The sequence below is a fragment of the Eulemur rufifrons genome, chromosome 10, assembly GCF_041146395.1.
Source record: "Eulemur rufifrons isolate Redbay chromosome 10, OSU_ERuf_1, whole genome shotgun sequence".
Lineage (NCBI taxonomy): Eukaryota > Metazoa > Chordata > Mammalia > Primates > Lemuridae > Eulemur > Eulemur rufifrons.
The window spans coordinates 12,775,356-12,791,097 of record NC_090992.1 but is presented as its reverse complement, the minus strand read 5'-3'; the positions used below and the strand labels follow the sequence as shown (position 1 = coordinate 12,791,097).

Below are 15,742 nucleotides of genomic sequence, written 5' to 3'. Positions count from 1 at the left end.
TGCGGCCAGGACTGATGGCCATGGGAGCCCGGGGGAATGGCCTGGGAAGGCTTCCTCATGTGTGGGACACTCTATAAGGGGAAGGTTGTGAAGGCATTCCAGGAGCAGACAGCCTAGAACTTTCAGGAACAAGGACTGTAGAGTGTGTGTGTGTGTGTATCTTTGTGTGTGTGAGGGTTCCTGAGACAGTAGCAGTTGGTGACATGGGACAGGTAAGCAAGGGCCAGATGATGGCAACAGCACAGTGCTGAGGAAAGAACGTGTGTTTTGGATCCAGAAAGATCTGGGTTTGAGGTCTTTCTCCATTACTACTGGGCTGGATAATCCTAACAATTCACCCAACCTCTCCAATCCTCAGTTTCGCCGTTTGAAAACCAGGAATACCAACAGTACACTCTTTTCAGAGTCCTGGGTAGGATCTAGTGAGATGATGTATGTCAAGTGCTGAGTAGCCAACAATTAAAGGATTGAGATCCTTGCCCTCCTCTCTTTGGACTCCAGACACAGGGTTTTGATCTAGTGACAGGCTCCAGGTTGCCTGCATCCAAACCTCCAGGACTTGTGTGGGAAATGCCGATTTCTGAGTGTCATGGCAAGGACAAGGCAATCAGGAGCTGCGGGTGCAGGCTCAGGACTCTGCATCATGTCAGTCTCCTTAGGCGGATCTGATGCTCGGTAGAGCCGGAGACTCGCATGCCAGGAGACGAGAAGTCAGGGGAGATTTACTCCCTGAACGCCCTGCAATGTTCAGAAGAGTAATTTAGGAAGTCCTTTTGGTGGGAGGGAGGACGGACAGGGTGAGGGAGGCAGCAGGGACCAGAGGGGAGCCGTCCTCCCCAGAGTGCGTTTCTGCCCCACCAACATGGGTCACTAGCAAACCTTTGACAGGGCCGGACTCTCAGGCTCTGGGAAGCCCAGAGACAGAGGGCGTGGTCCCGCCTCCAGGGCTGTCCATTGGTTGTGGAGGACAGATCACAGGTGATGGCCGCACAGTGTGACACCCAGGGGCCCTCATGCTAAGGAGGTAACTGAACCAAATTCAGCCCTAATGATGCATCATTCTGACAGTGACAACGATGGCAACAAGAAGCATCAGTTTGTCACGTTAGCATTTACGTGGCTCTCTTTCCTTTTGCACTATTCATGTGGGTTGTGCCTCGTGACAGTTCTGTGTAGATTCATGTAATGACTTAGAACCATTTTATAGATGGTGAAATTGAGATCTATCTTGGTTCAGGGGTGGCCCAGACTTGGTATGTGACTGTAGAAAGTTGGAGGGGCTGCAAGTGTGTAACGTGGGGTGGGACAGGAGGAATCAAGGCTTATGCTGGAAAGCGTGTGGACAGGAGCAGGAAGTAAGCATGGAAAAATGGACGGGGGACGGCAGTGGGATTATAATGGGTGTTTTCCTCTTGGTTTTTCAATATTGTTCTTATAATAATTGTACATTTTAAATAAACATAGAGTCTAATGTGGTCGTAAGTTTATAGGCAGTCTAACATGCGGCTAGCGGGCTGGACTTCTAAGTCAGACAGATCTAAGTTCAAATCCTCACTCTGCCCCTTACGTCTGTAACGTGATTCCATCTGCCTCTGACACAACGTCTGCACAGTGGCACAGTGGTGGTGCTACCTCCTAGAGTTGCAAGGACACGAACTGTTGTGACGCACGTGTACACTCCACGGGTGCGAGCTAAGGTCATTCCCGGGACAGGTGGAGCTGGGCCTATCCTGAAGGCTGTCGTGTGCTACCACGTGCAGCCTTACAACAGCCAGTGCGAGGCAGCAGTCAGCACCACCTCCGTCTCACAGAGAAGTGAGTCAGGACTCCCAGGGTAAACAGCTTGCCCAGGTCACGCTGTGAGCAAGCCATGGAGCTGGGCTTTCAGTCTGGACCTCGGGCTTCAAAGGCTCCGCTCCATTTACTACTTGGTGCCAGCGGACGGGCAGTTCCCGTCCCCCAGCACCAGGTGTCATTTGGGGGGAATTTACGAAACTGCCATCCCCCTGCACTTTCCAGGAAGCCCTATTGTATGGATCTTTGGCGCCCAAAGGTCTAATTTTGTCTCTGGAGGTTCCAGCCGCCATTGCAGAAGATGAATGTCTGTCGGGCAGCTCTGTTTTTATCTCTCAACAAAGTTTAATTTCCCTGATGTGAGCGGTTCTATTGCTTTGAGGGTTCCAGGGTTTGTGTTCTTCATAAAAAAGGGCAGTTTACTGTACATTGCAGTGCCGAGGTGCTGCAGTACCTGAATGCTAATGAAGATCATGTTTCCTGGTGTAATCAAGGCCCTAGATCAGCATCCTGGCTTGACAGTGGGAGGGTTTTTGTTTTTTCTCCACTGTCTTCCTGACTCCTGGGGTTTCCACATCTGTGGTGACTTAGCCTTCTAGAATCAGTTTACAGTATGCATCGTGCACAACACCTTGCTTCATTGCACGACTGCAAGCCAGTGCAGCTGCGGGACAGAGAAATAGTTACCTGAAGGCCAGTTAGTTAACACAGTGGTTGAGGTTGAGGGCTTCAGAATTAGATGTTCCAGAGTCCCAATCAGGCTTTACTCCTTTATTTTAAATTTTAAATTAAATTAATTTATTTACTGAGACAGAATCTCGCTCTGTTGCCCTGGGTAGAGTGCAGTGGCATCATCACAGCTCACTGCAACCTCAAACTCCTGGGCTCAAGCAATCCTCCTGCCTCAGCCTCCTGCGTAGCTGGGACTACAGGAACATGCCACCATTCCTGGTTAATTTTTCTATTTGTAGCAGAGACGGGGTCTTGCTCTTGCTCAGGCTGGTCTTGAACTCCAGAGCTCAAGCGATCCTCCTGTCTTGACCTCCCAGAGTGCTAGGATGACAGGCATGAGTCACCACGCCCAGCCTTATTCCTTTAATAACTATGTCACCTCAGAAAAACTACTAAACCCCTCTGTGCCTCAGTTTCCACAGCTGTAAAATGGAGGTAATGATCGAGCTATAGGCCTACCATGCAGTTTGAAGGAATAATACATAAAAATCACTTGCCACAGTTCCCAGTCAGTAAGCGGTCGCTGTCATTAGTTAAACCCATAGGGACGGACAACGCTATGCAGTTCATAGGCTTCCTCTCATTTGTTCTTCACACTCATCCTGTAGGGTGGGATTGTTTTGTCCCCATTTAACAGATGAGGAAACAGGGGCTCAGAGAGATGAAGCCTGTTGCCCAAGGTCCCACAGCTCATCAGAGGCAGAAATGAGATGGGAACCCGTAGGGATGCAGCCAGAGCTGCAGAGAACCACACGGACATTCTCCAGAATGGAGGGTCCAGCTGTCCTAGCCATCAGAGAGGAGCTTCTCGCCTTTCAGGGGCACGGCAGGCAGACAAGGGGGTCATTTCAGGGGGGACTAATAAATCTTCCCGCATCAAACAAACTGTACTTCAGACAACCTCATGCAGTGATGGTTTCCAGCTGGGCTCTTCCTCTGCCTCGGTGCCCTGCCAGGCTGCGGAACGGTTTCAGCAGGGTCCTGGGCATTGCCGCAGGCAGTGCTTTGTGCCAAAGAGCAGGGCAGGGGTGTGGGCCAGGGAGTGTGGGGTACGCACTCGCCTCTCCCATACCCTGTGCTAGGTCGTGAGCTGGACGCTGGGACTGCAGAGACAAACAAGTTATGGTCCCGGCCCACACAACATACACCATGGACAACTGTGAAACAGGGGGCTGAGGGCCGAGTGGTGGAGGGATGCACAAAATGTAGTGGGGGCACAAATAGGCAAGGGAAGGCTTCCTGGAGGAGGTGACCTGCGGTGAGTTGGGTTTTTAAGCATGATAGGAGTTCACCAAGTGGAAAGGGGCTGAAAAGGTATGTGGAGCAACACATGCTGCAAATGCAGCAGTCTTTCTGAGAGGCTGGAGCTTCTGCAGTACGTGCAGAGGAGCCTGGCGTGTTGGCAGCACGTATACCTGGAGCGGCCGTAACAAATTACCGTAAACCATGTACTGAACGCAACAGAACCTTATTCTCTCATAGTTCAGAAGGACAGAAACCCAAAATCAAGGTGCTGGTAGGGTCACGCTCCCTCTGAAGTCCCAGGGAAGGAGATTTCCTCGTCTTTTCAGCTTCCGGTGACTCCGGTGTTCCTTGGTTTGTAGATGCCGCCCTCCGACCTCTGCCTCCTCCTTCAGATGGCTTCTCCCCTTCTCCCTGCGGGTCTGTCTCCCGCTGTATGTCTCCGAGAAGGATGCTTCTTGGATTTAGATTATGTGTTATGCTCACCTGCATAGCCCATAAGCCCGGATGATGTCATCCCAAGATCCCCGGCTTTGTTACATCTGCGGAGACCTCCTTCCCAGATGTGGTCACATTCACAGGTTTGGGACAGTAGGGTAGGGACATACATTTGGGGACCACCCTCACGTGCATTATCTGATTTAATCCTCAGAACTCTGAGAGGCAGATACATTCCTCCCCTTTGACAGCGAGCAGCGCTGCTGAAGAGGATTAAATGTCGACTTTATGAGATCAGGGCCGCCCCGTCCTCTGTAGCCCTGTATGCGTGGTGTGTGTGATCTCTGACACTGTGGTGCTCAGTTAATACTTGGTGAGTAACTAAACATCTCAGCCCATGCTTTACGAGGAGCATAGCACAGGCTAAGAGCCCAGGCCACAGCTCATGGAGTATTACTGACTGTATTACTTAACGAGCTGTGTGACCTTGAAAAAGTTATACAACCTCTCTGTGCCTTAGCCATCTCATCTGAAAAATGAAGACACGGTATTACCTACCTCATAGGGCCACTGTGAGGTTTACAAGAGTGAATCTGTGTACAACGCTGAGAACAGCGCCTGGCCGGTAATCAGTGCTTACTAAATGGACGTGGGCAGTATGGCCCCACACTGCCTCTCCAGGGCAGGCAGACAGGTGAGGGCAGTTACTGGGAGAAGTGTCTCAGAGAGCTGTAAGCAGACAGGGCAGTGGCTAAATATTGCCTGAGAACTTTGGGGAAGACTTCCGGGAGGAAAAGATAGTTGGGCTGCGCCTAGGATGAGCAGGGACTCAAGCTGGGGGTGGAAGCTGGCATTCTAGTCAGCGGGACCGGCAGCAACATGTGCGTGGGGCTGGGGAAAACTAGGGTGCCTGGAGCCTGGAGGGAAGGGGTTGAGGAGGTCAGACTTGGTCCCGTGGGTGTGGCAACTCCTTCGTCAGGGAAGCAGCATGACCAGGCTGGCTTGTTGGAAAGTCTAGGGCAGCCTGGAAGCGGAGAGGCCAGAGGCCAGGGCGCAGTGAGGAGGCTCTTGCACCCAGGGGTGAGGCCATGGTGGTCTGGCTGGGGGCTTGTGACAAAGACAGCAGGGAGAGCTGAGTAAGCGGAAGCTGCCGGGGCTCGTGGCAGACTGGGAACAGCTCTGGGGGAGAAGCGGAGGCAGAGGTGGCTGCAGAGCCAGGCCCTGGACGTGGTGGGCAGTGTTGCCTCCACTGTGACTCAGGGGGAGACACAAGGCTGGCTGTGGGCATGCTGGTGTCAAGGTGCCTATGAGATACCTCGGTGCCTTGTCTGGACTTACCTTTACCAACTGGGGGACCTTAGGCAGTCACGTAATCTCTCAGAGCCTCAGTTTCCCTACCAGCAAAATGGGGGTAATAATTCTACTTATTATATGTGATCGTCATGACAGTATATGATAAGTTCCAGTAACTCTGAGCATCTGTTATTGTTGTTACTGCTGTTACTGCTACTACTCAGAGTGTCACTGTTACTCCGTGGTGGGGTGGGACCTGGGGAGGCGCTCACTGTGCCTCCAGTGTCAGCACATCTTCGCCGGAGTTGCCATCTCCATACTTTAAGTTCTTCCTCTGTCCTCTCTCTGACCTCAAACCGTAAAGGGAAATCTTGGGGGTGTCTTAGTGGATGCTGACCCAAATGCTGATTTCTTCCAAGGTTAAGGTGCTTCTGTTTGAGCACGTGTGTAGGATTGGTGGCAGAGGGGATGGAAGAGGACAGAAGGCGACATGCAGATATTTCATGGCTCCATCCCAGCTCACACGGTGTGGTTTGCACGTCTGTCTGCTTGGGTACGCATGTTGGGGGGGGTGGGTATTCACTCAGTTCAACATTGCAGCTCAGGAGATGTTTCTGGGCCCCACTTTGCATGAGTCACTATGCCGCACAGAGAAAAGGTGAGATTTCTCTCTGCCCAAGGCTTCCCAGCAGGAGCAAGGCTCAGAGGGCGAGGGGGTGATGGTGGCGCCATGTGCTCTCCTCGGAGGCCAGTGGAGCAGGCCCCGGCTACGGAGCGGGAGCGGGTCGGGGGTCCGGGCTGGCCCCGGAGGCTGAGGAGAGGTTCTCCAGATGAGGAAGAACATGAGACCCAGAGAAGCATAACCAGGACTCTCCACGGGCTGGGGGGCTGTGGGGGGAAGTGTGAGCCAGAGCTGAGGCACGTGAGGCTGGAGCCGAGGGGCCAGGCTGAGTGGAGATGTCGTCCTGACAGCACAGGGGACGCTGGGGTAAGCGCCTCCCTTGGTGAGGACGAGGGTGATGTTGGCCTCCTAAGCCCTGCAGGGCTGGTCCCTGCCCCCTCCCAGCCTCACTGCAGCACTGTCTCCTCCTTGTCCTCTCCTTGTCCCCTCTGTCACAGCCACACTGCTCCTTCCAGGCCCTCTGGGGCTGTGAGCTCCTCCCCTTTGTGGGGTCTCTGGGTGCGCCTGGGACGCGCTGGTGCTCTGGCCACCTCGGACCTGGCCCCTTCTCCCTGCCCCGACCACCGTCAAAGCTCCCTCCCTGTGCTCTGTTCTGGATCCTGCTTGGCTCATGTTTTGAAATTCTTCGCTTGGTTGTTCGCTCTTTTGATGTCAGACTCCCTCCCTCCTGTCAGCTCCTCCTGACAGCTCTGGCTCACAGTAGGCCCTTTAACACACAGGGGCAGGTGGGGGACGGGAGGACTGTCACATGGTGAGGATCCCACCAGAGAGCTAACGAGCTGTTTATTGCTAGGCCCGGCTTGTTAAACTCAAGAGGTGAAACCAAGGGCTTTAGAACATCTCTGAGGAACGAGGTTATATAAGCCAACTCAATAAATATTGATGTGGCGTCGGGCTTTCATGTTCAGAGGTGCTTTGTGGGGAAGTGAGTTTCTCTCCCTGGCAAGGATCGAGCACCTGGGGCCTCTGAATTCCATGATCTTCCAGAAAGGGAGAGGCTGGCTTAGGGCTGCCGCATCGAAATCCACCTGCAGGAGATCTCACCCTGGAACCCAGTCCAAACTCTGCCGCTTCCCCCACCCCAGCAACCCATGCTGACTCAGTCCGGCCTCCTCCCCTGAGCTGGCTGCCTCCCCCATCTCCCTGCACTGAGCTCACCTCCTAGACCTTCCGGGGCCACCAACTCTCCACCCCACCACCCAGGTCTGTCCCAGCACTTGCGGGGGGACCCTGATGCATCAGCCTCCGCACCGGCCCCCCCCCCCCCCCACCTCCAGCCTCGCCCCTGCAAACCGCCTTCTGTTGCCCTAGAGTCATGTTTCCAAAACAGAATTCTGATCCTGTCCCTTCCCTGCTTAGATCTTCAGGGACTCCCTGTCACCCTCGAGGTACAGTCCAAGTTCAGTCTGTTTTCTTCCCACCTACCCAGCCCCTCAGGCTGCTCCCTCACCTGCAGCCTCTGGGCTGCCATACCTAACTGTGATGCTTCCAGAACAGCGTGTTTTCTCCAGCGTCTGTTCCCCGGCAGCTGCCATTCCCTCTGCTTACAGCCTTCTTCTCCCATCCTAGTGTTCCCTGAAGTCACTTCTCGTGTCTCATCCCCGACCCCCTGCCCCAGGCTGGTCACGTCCGGCAGCCCCCTGTGCTAAGGGCCTCTGTCAGGGTGTCACCTCTGTGTTGCAAGTGCCTGTGTCCATCGGTCCATCTCCCCGTCCCCCTGTGGACGGTGAGGTCTGGGGGGCCTGTGCCCGATTCACCAGCAGGTACTGTCTGACCTCCTAGACTCTTAGGCAGTGGTTGGCCTTGGGTTGCAGAACTTACCGAAGGTCAGGACATAGGGGCCAAGTCTTTTTCAGCTAAAGCAACCACTATCCAGCCAAATTCTTGGGTTATGGCCCACGGTGCAGCCTGACAGGAGCGACCTTTGCTTAGGCAGGTTCCCGTGGCACAGGCTGCACCCCTGGCCTCCACTTAGACCCTTGGCCCTCACAGCCACGGAGGGCCCCCCAGTCCAGTGTTTGCACACGGGGACTCTGCCCCCAGAGATTCTGATGTAATGGCTCTGGGCTGGGGCCAGAGCGTCAGGAGTGTTTCACACACACCCAGGTGGCTCTAATGGCGTGTGGCCAGCTGGAGAGCCACTCACACGCAGTCGCACTGGTTGCACGTTGCAGTCATGCGGACAGCCCCGTCCAGCACTCATTGAATTAGAATCCACGGGGGTGGCGGTAACCCAGGCACCAGCACTTAAAAGCTCCTCAGCCGCTTCTGATGTGAAGCGGGAGTTGAAACCACCGTATGGGGGGGACTACCCTCCCCCCTCCCCTCCTCCCTCCCTTTTCTGTTTCCAGAAACACTTGCTGAAGGCCTACTCTGCTTGTGCTTCAAGCTCTGGTGATGCTTTGGTGACTCAGACCCTGCTTCTCCTAGGTGGGGGTTGTTAATGCAGGGACTGTTTGGAGTGGAAAAGCCCAACCCGCAAGGGGAGCCTGTCCCAGGGACGGGCACGCTGGGCCCTGCGCCAGCTCCCAGTGCCTCTCACTAACCTGCTGCTGAGCAGGGGAGGCATCCAGCCCTGTCTGGGAATGCTCATGCCCGTATTGGGAGACCTTGTCCTGCTCCCGGGTCTGCCAAGAGGCCTGGGGCTTTGCCCATCGGGCTGGCGTGGCACGTGGTTATTGGGATGGGAGGCTTGCTGGGGGCTCCCCCAGACCCTGTATCAGGCTGACAGCGGTGGCACGCAGGGCTGCAGCTCTCTGCTCTCTCCTGTGCATTGCTGTCCATGGACCAGCTATGCCTGGGACCAGCTGTGTCCCCAGTGTCCCAGAGTCCTAGGCAGCTCTCTTGGCTGGGCCTAGGCACCGTTTTCTGTGAGGCGAGGAGATGCTAGCAGGACTTTAAGGTCCTTTTGACAGAAGTAGTCCCCACTTAGGAAAATGGTTCCCTGTCCCTGGGACAGAGCTATGGTGCCAGGCTGCTGCCTGGGCTTTGGCATTTATTTTAAAAAATTGTGGTAAAACTCACATAACATAAAATTAACCACTTTAAAGTGAACAATTCAGTGGCATTTAGCACCTTGACAACGTGGTGCAGCCATCATCTCTGTTTAGTTCCAAAACATTTCCGTCATCCCCAGAGGAGACCCCACATCCACGAGCAGTTAACTTGCATCCCCTGCCCTGGCCGTGGCAACCACCTGTCTGCACCTGCCTCTGTGGCTTTACCTGTTCTGGGCACTTCGTGTTAATAGAATCACATAGTGCGTGACCTTTGGGGTCTGGCTTCCTTCATTTAGCATAATGTTTTGGAGGTCCATCCGGGCTTGAGCATGTCCTTCATCCCCATTTATGGATGGATTCCAATGTGTCGATAGACACCGTTTGTTTATCCATTCATCAGTTGATGAGCATTTGAGCTGTTTCTACCTTTTGGCTATTGGGTAATCTGGGCATTTACGATTTCTTTACAGCTGTCCCCCAAACATCTACTGACTGGGTGTTTCTAGGTCCCCAGCACGGGCAGGTGGTGGTCTTGGGCAGCCCCCTTTCCCTTACTATTCAAATGCTATCGTTGGGGCTTCCTGGGGATGGGGGTGAATATGTCTCCCGTATCTCTCACTCCAGGTCCAGCCCCCACTGACTTCTCTGTCTCAGCCCCACACCTTGCCTGGTGCTTCCTGCACCCCACACCGTTATCGCCCCAATCCTGGGCAGGAGGCTCCTACTGTGGGCCTGGGGTGATGGAGGGGTGGACACTGTGTCAACAACAGTTTAAAACTGAATTTTGCACATCACCGTCCTCATACTTCAAACACGCACACGCGTGAGGAATTTCCCATAGACAGACTTCCCCTCACATCCACCTTTCTCTTTTCCTTTTCAAATTCCTCCCATCCAGTACTAAAGCTGCCAAGAGACAGCTCCATTCGTTTGGAGCCACGTGGACTCCCATCTCCTCCCGTCCTTATAAACATGCCCTGGGTGGGAAGGGGTTGGGACGGGCACCCCCAACCTTGATTTTGTTTTTCTTCTGAATCAAAAAGAGCCTTCTCTCCATGAGAGGAACTCTGCCATATTTCTAGGCCAACTGACTCAAAGGGCCACTAGCTTTTAAAAATAACACCCACAAAAGTCTGCTGATAATACTAGAAGCCCCAGTGTCTCGGGGCTACCCCGCCTTTGCACACAGGCAGTGAGAGGGGCCAGTGCAGGCCTGGAGGTGCCTCTGGAATTAGCCAATGACTCCTTTCTGATAGATCCCGATGGCAGTCCCAGTTTGTTTGGTGTTGTGTCATTTGGTTAAAGGTGCTTGCTGATCATGGATAAGAGGTGGGTTTGTACCCCGAATGAGTTGGAGACTGTGCGTGTTTTGAGCAGAAGAGGGCCGTGGCTTGCCCAGGCTTTGTGAGGCTCTCTGGGTGCCGCGCATTGCACACGCCAGAGGGCGAGAACGGCACTGGCCCGAAGGCTGTTAGATGCTCAGGTGACAGGTGATGATGGCTTGGGCCAGGGTCGACGTGACTGAGGTGGAAAGAAGAGGTCAGATTGTGGATGTGTTTCAAGGCAGGAGCGATGGCTCCTGGTGGCAGACTGGATGTGGAGCGTGAGAAAAAGAGAGTCAAGGGTGACTTCAGGAGGTTTGGCCTGAGGGACTGCCAAGTGCAGCTGACGCTTCCCGAGGTGAGGAAGAGTGCGGGTGGAGCAGGTCTGGGTGGAGGAGAGCAGGAGTTCTGTTTGGGGGTGCATTTCAGGTACGCATCAGATGTCCACGCGCAGGGGAAAGGTTGGAGTTCAGTGGTGGTGCTGGGGTGGTGGTGGGGGGTGGCAGGAAACACCAGAAGTGACGGCTTAATGACCAACCCCCACTCCCTACACAGTCGGCAGGACAAGTAAAATGAGGGGAAAGTCACATGTTAGGTCAAAAAAGAGATTACCCTACAGAATGGGGAAACTGAGTCCCAGAGCATGCAGGTAGTTTGCCTAAGGCTACAAGTTAGTGACAAAGCCAGGATAGAGGGGGTTCCTTGGGCCCTGGGCCCCCTACTCCTTCTAACATACCACTCTGCCTGCCAGTTCTAGGGTTTGCACACGTGGCTGAAGGTGGGGAAGCCGTGGCTGGGTGACTCTCAATTTTGTCTTCCTGCAGGTCACCATCCTCGTCAGCCTGGCCCTCGCTTTCCTCGCTTGCATCGTGTTCCTGGTGGTTTACAAAGCCTTCACCTATGACCACAGCTGCCCAGAGGGATTTGTCTACAAGGTAAGGGGCTCATGGCAGGTGGGTAGGCGCAGGTCACTGTCAGGTTCAGTTAAAGGGTTTATGAATGTCTTCTCTTCATTGGTGCCCAAATTCTGGACGTGGCAACCTCCCTACCAACTGTGTAAAATGTAATCTGTGTCTGGCAAGGAGTTCTCAAGTTTTCTCGGTCTCCAGTAGGCAGTAGAATTCCTCCCCCAAGATGGTGCTCTCTAGGGCCGGGAGGTGGTCCAGCTTTGGGCTGCACGTCAGCGGTGGGGACCCACTACCCCTTCGTGTTGACTGCTCCATCTTCGGAAACCTCCACTTGGTGCGGGTCTCCCTGGCTTGAGGGCCGGTTGCTTCCCTCCACAGTGGCCCTGCAGAAGTGTGACGACAGCAAGCTGCTGCTTCTGAGGTTCTGTCCCCAAGTTTACAGCTGGTGCCTTTCCCCAACTCTCCCTCTGATTGCACTCCTTCCTTAACGAACTGCACCAGCTCAGGACTTTAGGGAGTCTCCTGGCCCCTCTGAGCCTCAGTTTCCCTGCCTGCAGGCCGGGGGCTGATAATGCCTGCCCACAGGATTCTTAAGGAGACAATTTAAGTAAAATCCATTAACAAAGGACCTGCTAGATAATGGGCTTTCAACAAATGTCAGTTGCAATAAAGACAGAATCTGTTTTAGAGCTAAAACAGGTGACAATATTAATATTTATAGTTAACGTTTACTGAGTGCCTATCCTATGTCAGGCCCTTGGCTAGCCATTTTCATAAACACTGTCACAGTTGGGTTGTACAACCTTTCTGCAAAATAGGTTTTATTGCTCCCATTTTGCATATGAGGAAGTTGATGTTAAATGTGTTTAGTTAAAAGGGTTCTCCAAGACATCACAGCTATTACGTTTCAGTGGGGGGCGGGGGTCAAATGGGAAAAGTTCCAATTTGAAAACACATGTCTTGGTTTCCGCTTGTGACTACCTAGGACTACACAGTCTTAGCGGTCAGCAGCTGAGGTCCTGAGAGATTGGAAACACCCAACACCAGGGGACAGTGGAATAGACTGTGATATATCCACACAATGCAATTGCACACATTGCGAAAATAATTGAGGAAACCTCTATCCATGGACATAGAGTATCCCCTGAGATAATAGGACAAATGAAGGAAGAAAGGTTCTATCTTTGTGTGAGAAAAGGGGAGGTAAAGATATTTGCTTTTTTTTTTTTCAGAAAGAAACTCTGGAAGAATAAATTTAAAAAATTAATAAAAATCGTTTCTCAGAAGGAAGGGAGGGAGCAGAGTGGAGGGACAGAATGACAGGGATGGAAGTGAGGCTTCTCTGGATAGGTCTTGCTATATATTTGCCCTTGAAATACGTAAATGTGTGACATATTTAAAAAATAAATAAATAAGAGAACACATGGTAAACAAAGAACCTAATTCTATATCATGTTGAGGACAGAAACTTGCAAAGAAAACAAATATTTCTAATGACCATAGAGTGTAGTATATTGACTTTACCCCCTTAGTGGAATACATTCTAAGGACACACAGAGCTGCAGAGAAATCCCCAAGTTTATTCAGTGGTCTAAGTCTTAGTAATGACATTGGTGTTATTTTGTGACTGTTATTTTGTGACAATTCCATTAATGTTGTTAGGAGCTAAGACTTTTGATATAAGAGAAAAGAGATACAAATAAAACATCAAGGAAATAAACAGTCAGTGGCTGTGAGCAACGGCCCAGAGAGGCGACCAGAGGACAGATGAATCAGCCAGGTAGAGGGGCCGGGGTGGGGTGGGTACCTACGGGGTTCACCATAGCTGCACAGTCTGTAAGTGGAGGAGGCTGACCTTGAATCAATAACAAGGTCAAGTTCAGGTCTTCCAGCTTCATTTGAGAAGCAGTTTTGGTGATGGTGGTGATGGTGCTGGGCAGGCCCTCTGTGTGCCTGGCTCAGGTGGGAAGCTGTCACCTGCTCTCTGGCTGAGAGCCTGATGCAGCAGTGGCTCCCAGACGGGGCGGCTGTGTCTCTGGGTGGGCTGGAAGCAGCTTCCTGAACGACCCCTGACTCTGTCTCTTTCTTCCGCAGCACAAGCGCTGTATCCCGGCCTCCCTGGATGCTTACTACTCATCCCAGGACCCCAGCTCCAGAAGCCGCTTCTACACAGTCATCAGCCACTACAGCGTGGCCAAGCAGAGCACCGCCCGGGCCATCGGGCCATGGCTGTCGGCTGCCGCTGTCATCCATGAGCCCAAGCCGCCCAAGACCCAGGGCCATTAGAGGCCTCCCCCAGCCAGGATGGGGGTGGGGTGGAGGGGGGACCCCATGGGCTAAGCCAAGCTCCAGTTACAAGACAACACTGTACTCCTGGGATTTGGGGGTGGGGGCGGGACGGGGTGGGGTGGGGGAGGAACTCACGGAAAATATTGTGCACTGGAGTTGTCTGAATCAATATTTCTTTTTGTCCCTTGGTATTGTTGATTTGTCCCCGAGTCAGGCTCATGTACAAAGGCATGTTTCGTGTTGATTGTCCCCATGTAAGATATTTTCGAAGCCACTGCTTATTCTTTGTTAGGAAAATGTAAACACAGAACAGGAAAGAAACAAAGAAAATGAACAAAAAGCATCAAACTGGCTCCGTCGGGAAGATGTTGAAGGGAAAGAGTGCAGAGTCTGTGGGCTTCTTGGATGAGACGAGACACTGCAGCTCCAGCGGGGGTGGGAGGGTACAGGACACGTGAGTGGCAGACGGGGCTGTCTGGTCTACAGGATAGGAACCTGGGAAGTTAGGGACAGCCAAGTCGGAGAGAAGGACTGATTTTGGCATTGCCAAGCCCAGAGTGCACAGTGGCACACACTGACCTCTGGTACATTTTGCGAGATGAACACAGACTTTCCAGGCTCCGTGCTCGGCCCGGGCAGACCCACGCGGCCGGGCTCTGCAAGCTCACCCTGCGGTGACGGGTTTTGCATCAGCGAACGTGGAGGAGTGGGCAGATTTTCTTTGTCTTTTTTTTTTGTTTTTCTAGTCTTGCCTGGATCCTGCCCATGTTCATGAGACAGACGGCAGGGGCAGAGAGGGGAAGAAGGAAGGAGAGGCTTTGACGAGAAGGAAGGTGCAGGATAGACATGTGACACTTGGCCAGGCGATAAGCACAGCCTCCCAGTTTTTAAATTTTTGTTTGTTTGTTGTTTCCCGAAGTGCTAATCACAACAGCAACAACAATAGGATTGTAACCAGGAACCTCAAGTGACAGCTGGGAAGAGACTTTGAGGTTGGGGCTGCAACAATGCCAGATCATTTCTGAAGGAAGCTGAGAAATGTGACTGTCTTTTGCCCACTCCGTTGTGTTGACAGGGGACTTTCGTCCAAACTCCCCAACTGGGTTCTAGAAGCTCCTGACAAGGAGGCAGCATCCAGACTTGACCAGGCCTCCCCCTGCCCTGGACCGCAGCAGTCCCTCCCCTGCCTCCCCCAGAATGCTTCAGGGAGGCCGGTTTCGCAGGGTGGCCGCCCCAGGTCCGAGAGGGCTGGAGCCAGCGGTGGGAGTTGGTTATTTGAGACACGCTGCCGTTCGTTCCCCCCGAGTCTCCGGCAGGCCGTGTAGAGGGGACTTTTTGTGGCTTGCTCCATTGCTGCCGTCATCATGCACAACAGCTGGGTGATAGGACTAGCGTAGCTCAACCCTCCTGCCAAACGCTCTCATCTGGTGTTTCCTCCCTCGCCTCCACCCTCCCCTCACCTTGAGTCACCTGTAAATTCATTTGTCATCCAAAGCGGAATAACAAATTGTCCCTCGCAAAACTGCTGAGCGCTTTATAATTTCGTGGTGTATTTTTGTCAGTAGGTAGCAGAGGCTGAAGTATTTTTTGGTGTAATTCTTGCAATTTTCTGACAGGAAACAAATAAAGGTAGATGTGTCCGAGAGTCTTGACTGTCCTTCACAACTTGTGAAACCTTCTGCTCCGTGAGCCTAAGGGGAGGGACACAGCGGGCAGGGCGCCCGCGGGCCGGAGCTGGAGTCGGGCTGCGAGGGACCCGCGTCCTCAGCTGGGGCCTGTAAGGACACCGGGGTCCCGAGTAAGGACCAAGAGATCCTCCTGGCTACTTGTCTTGCAGCCCGATACCCGTCTTCCTGTGGGCATCTCCTGGGCACCTTCTGAGCGCCAGGCTGTGCCGGGCGCGGGACCTACAGCCACGCAGGACTCCGAGTCACCGCTCTCAAGTCTGGAGACGGAGTCGGATGTGGAAATAGGCAGCAGCGAAAGAAGGGTCTGGTGACGCCCTTGACACAGGGAAGCTGGGGTTTAGCCAGCCGCCACAGA

The 15,742-nt window shown here is 53.2% G+C and overlaps 1 protein-coding gene across 1 annotated transcript in view; it reads left to right on the top strand.

The window, feature by feature from the left end:
* NSG2 (neuronal vesicle trafficking associated 2) overlaps positions 1-15,344 on the top strand; it is a 57,075-nt gene extending 41,731 nt beyond the window's left edge. The window contains exons 4-5 of the mRNA XM_069484178.1: positions 11,327-11,437; positions 13,505-15,344. Coding sequence (XP_069340279.1) covers positions 11,327-11,437; positions 13,505-13,696 — 303 coding nt within the window. The 3' untranslated portion in view covers positions 13,697-15,344. The remainder of the gene's footprint in view (positions 1-11,326; positions 11,438-13,504) is intronic.
* Positions 15,345-15,742: the final 398 nt, after the last annotated feature.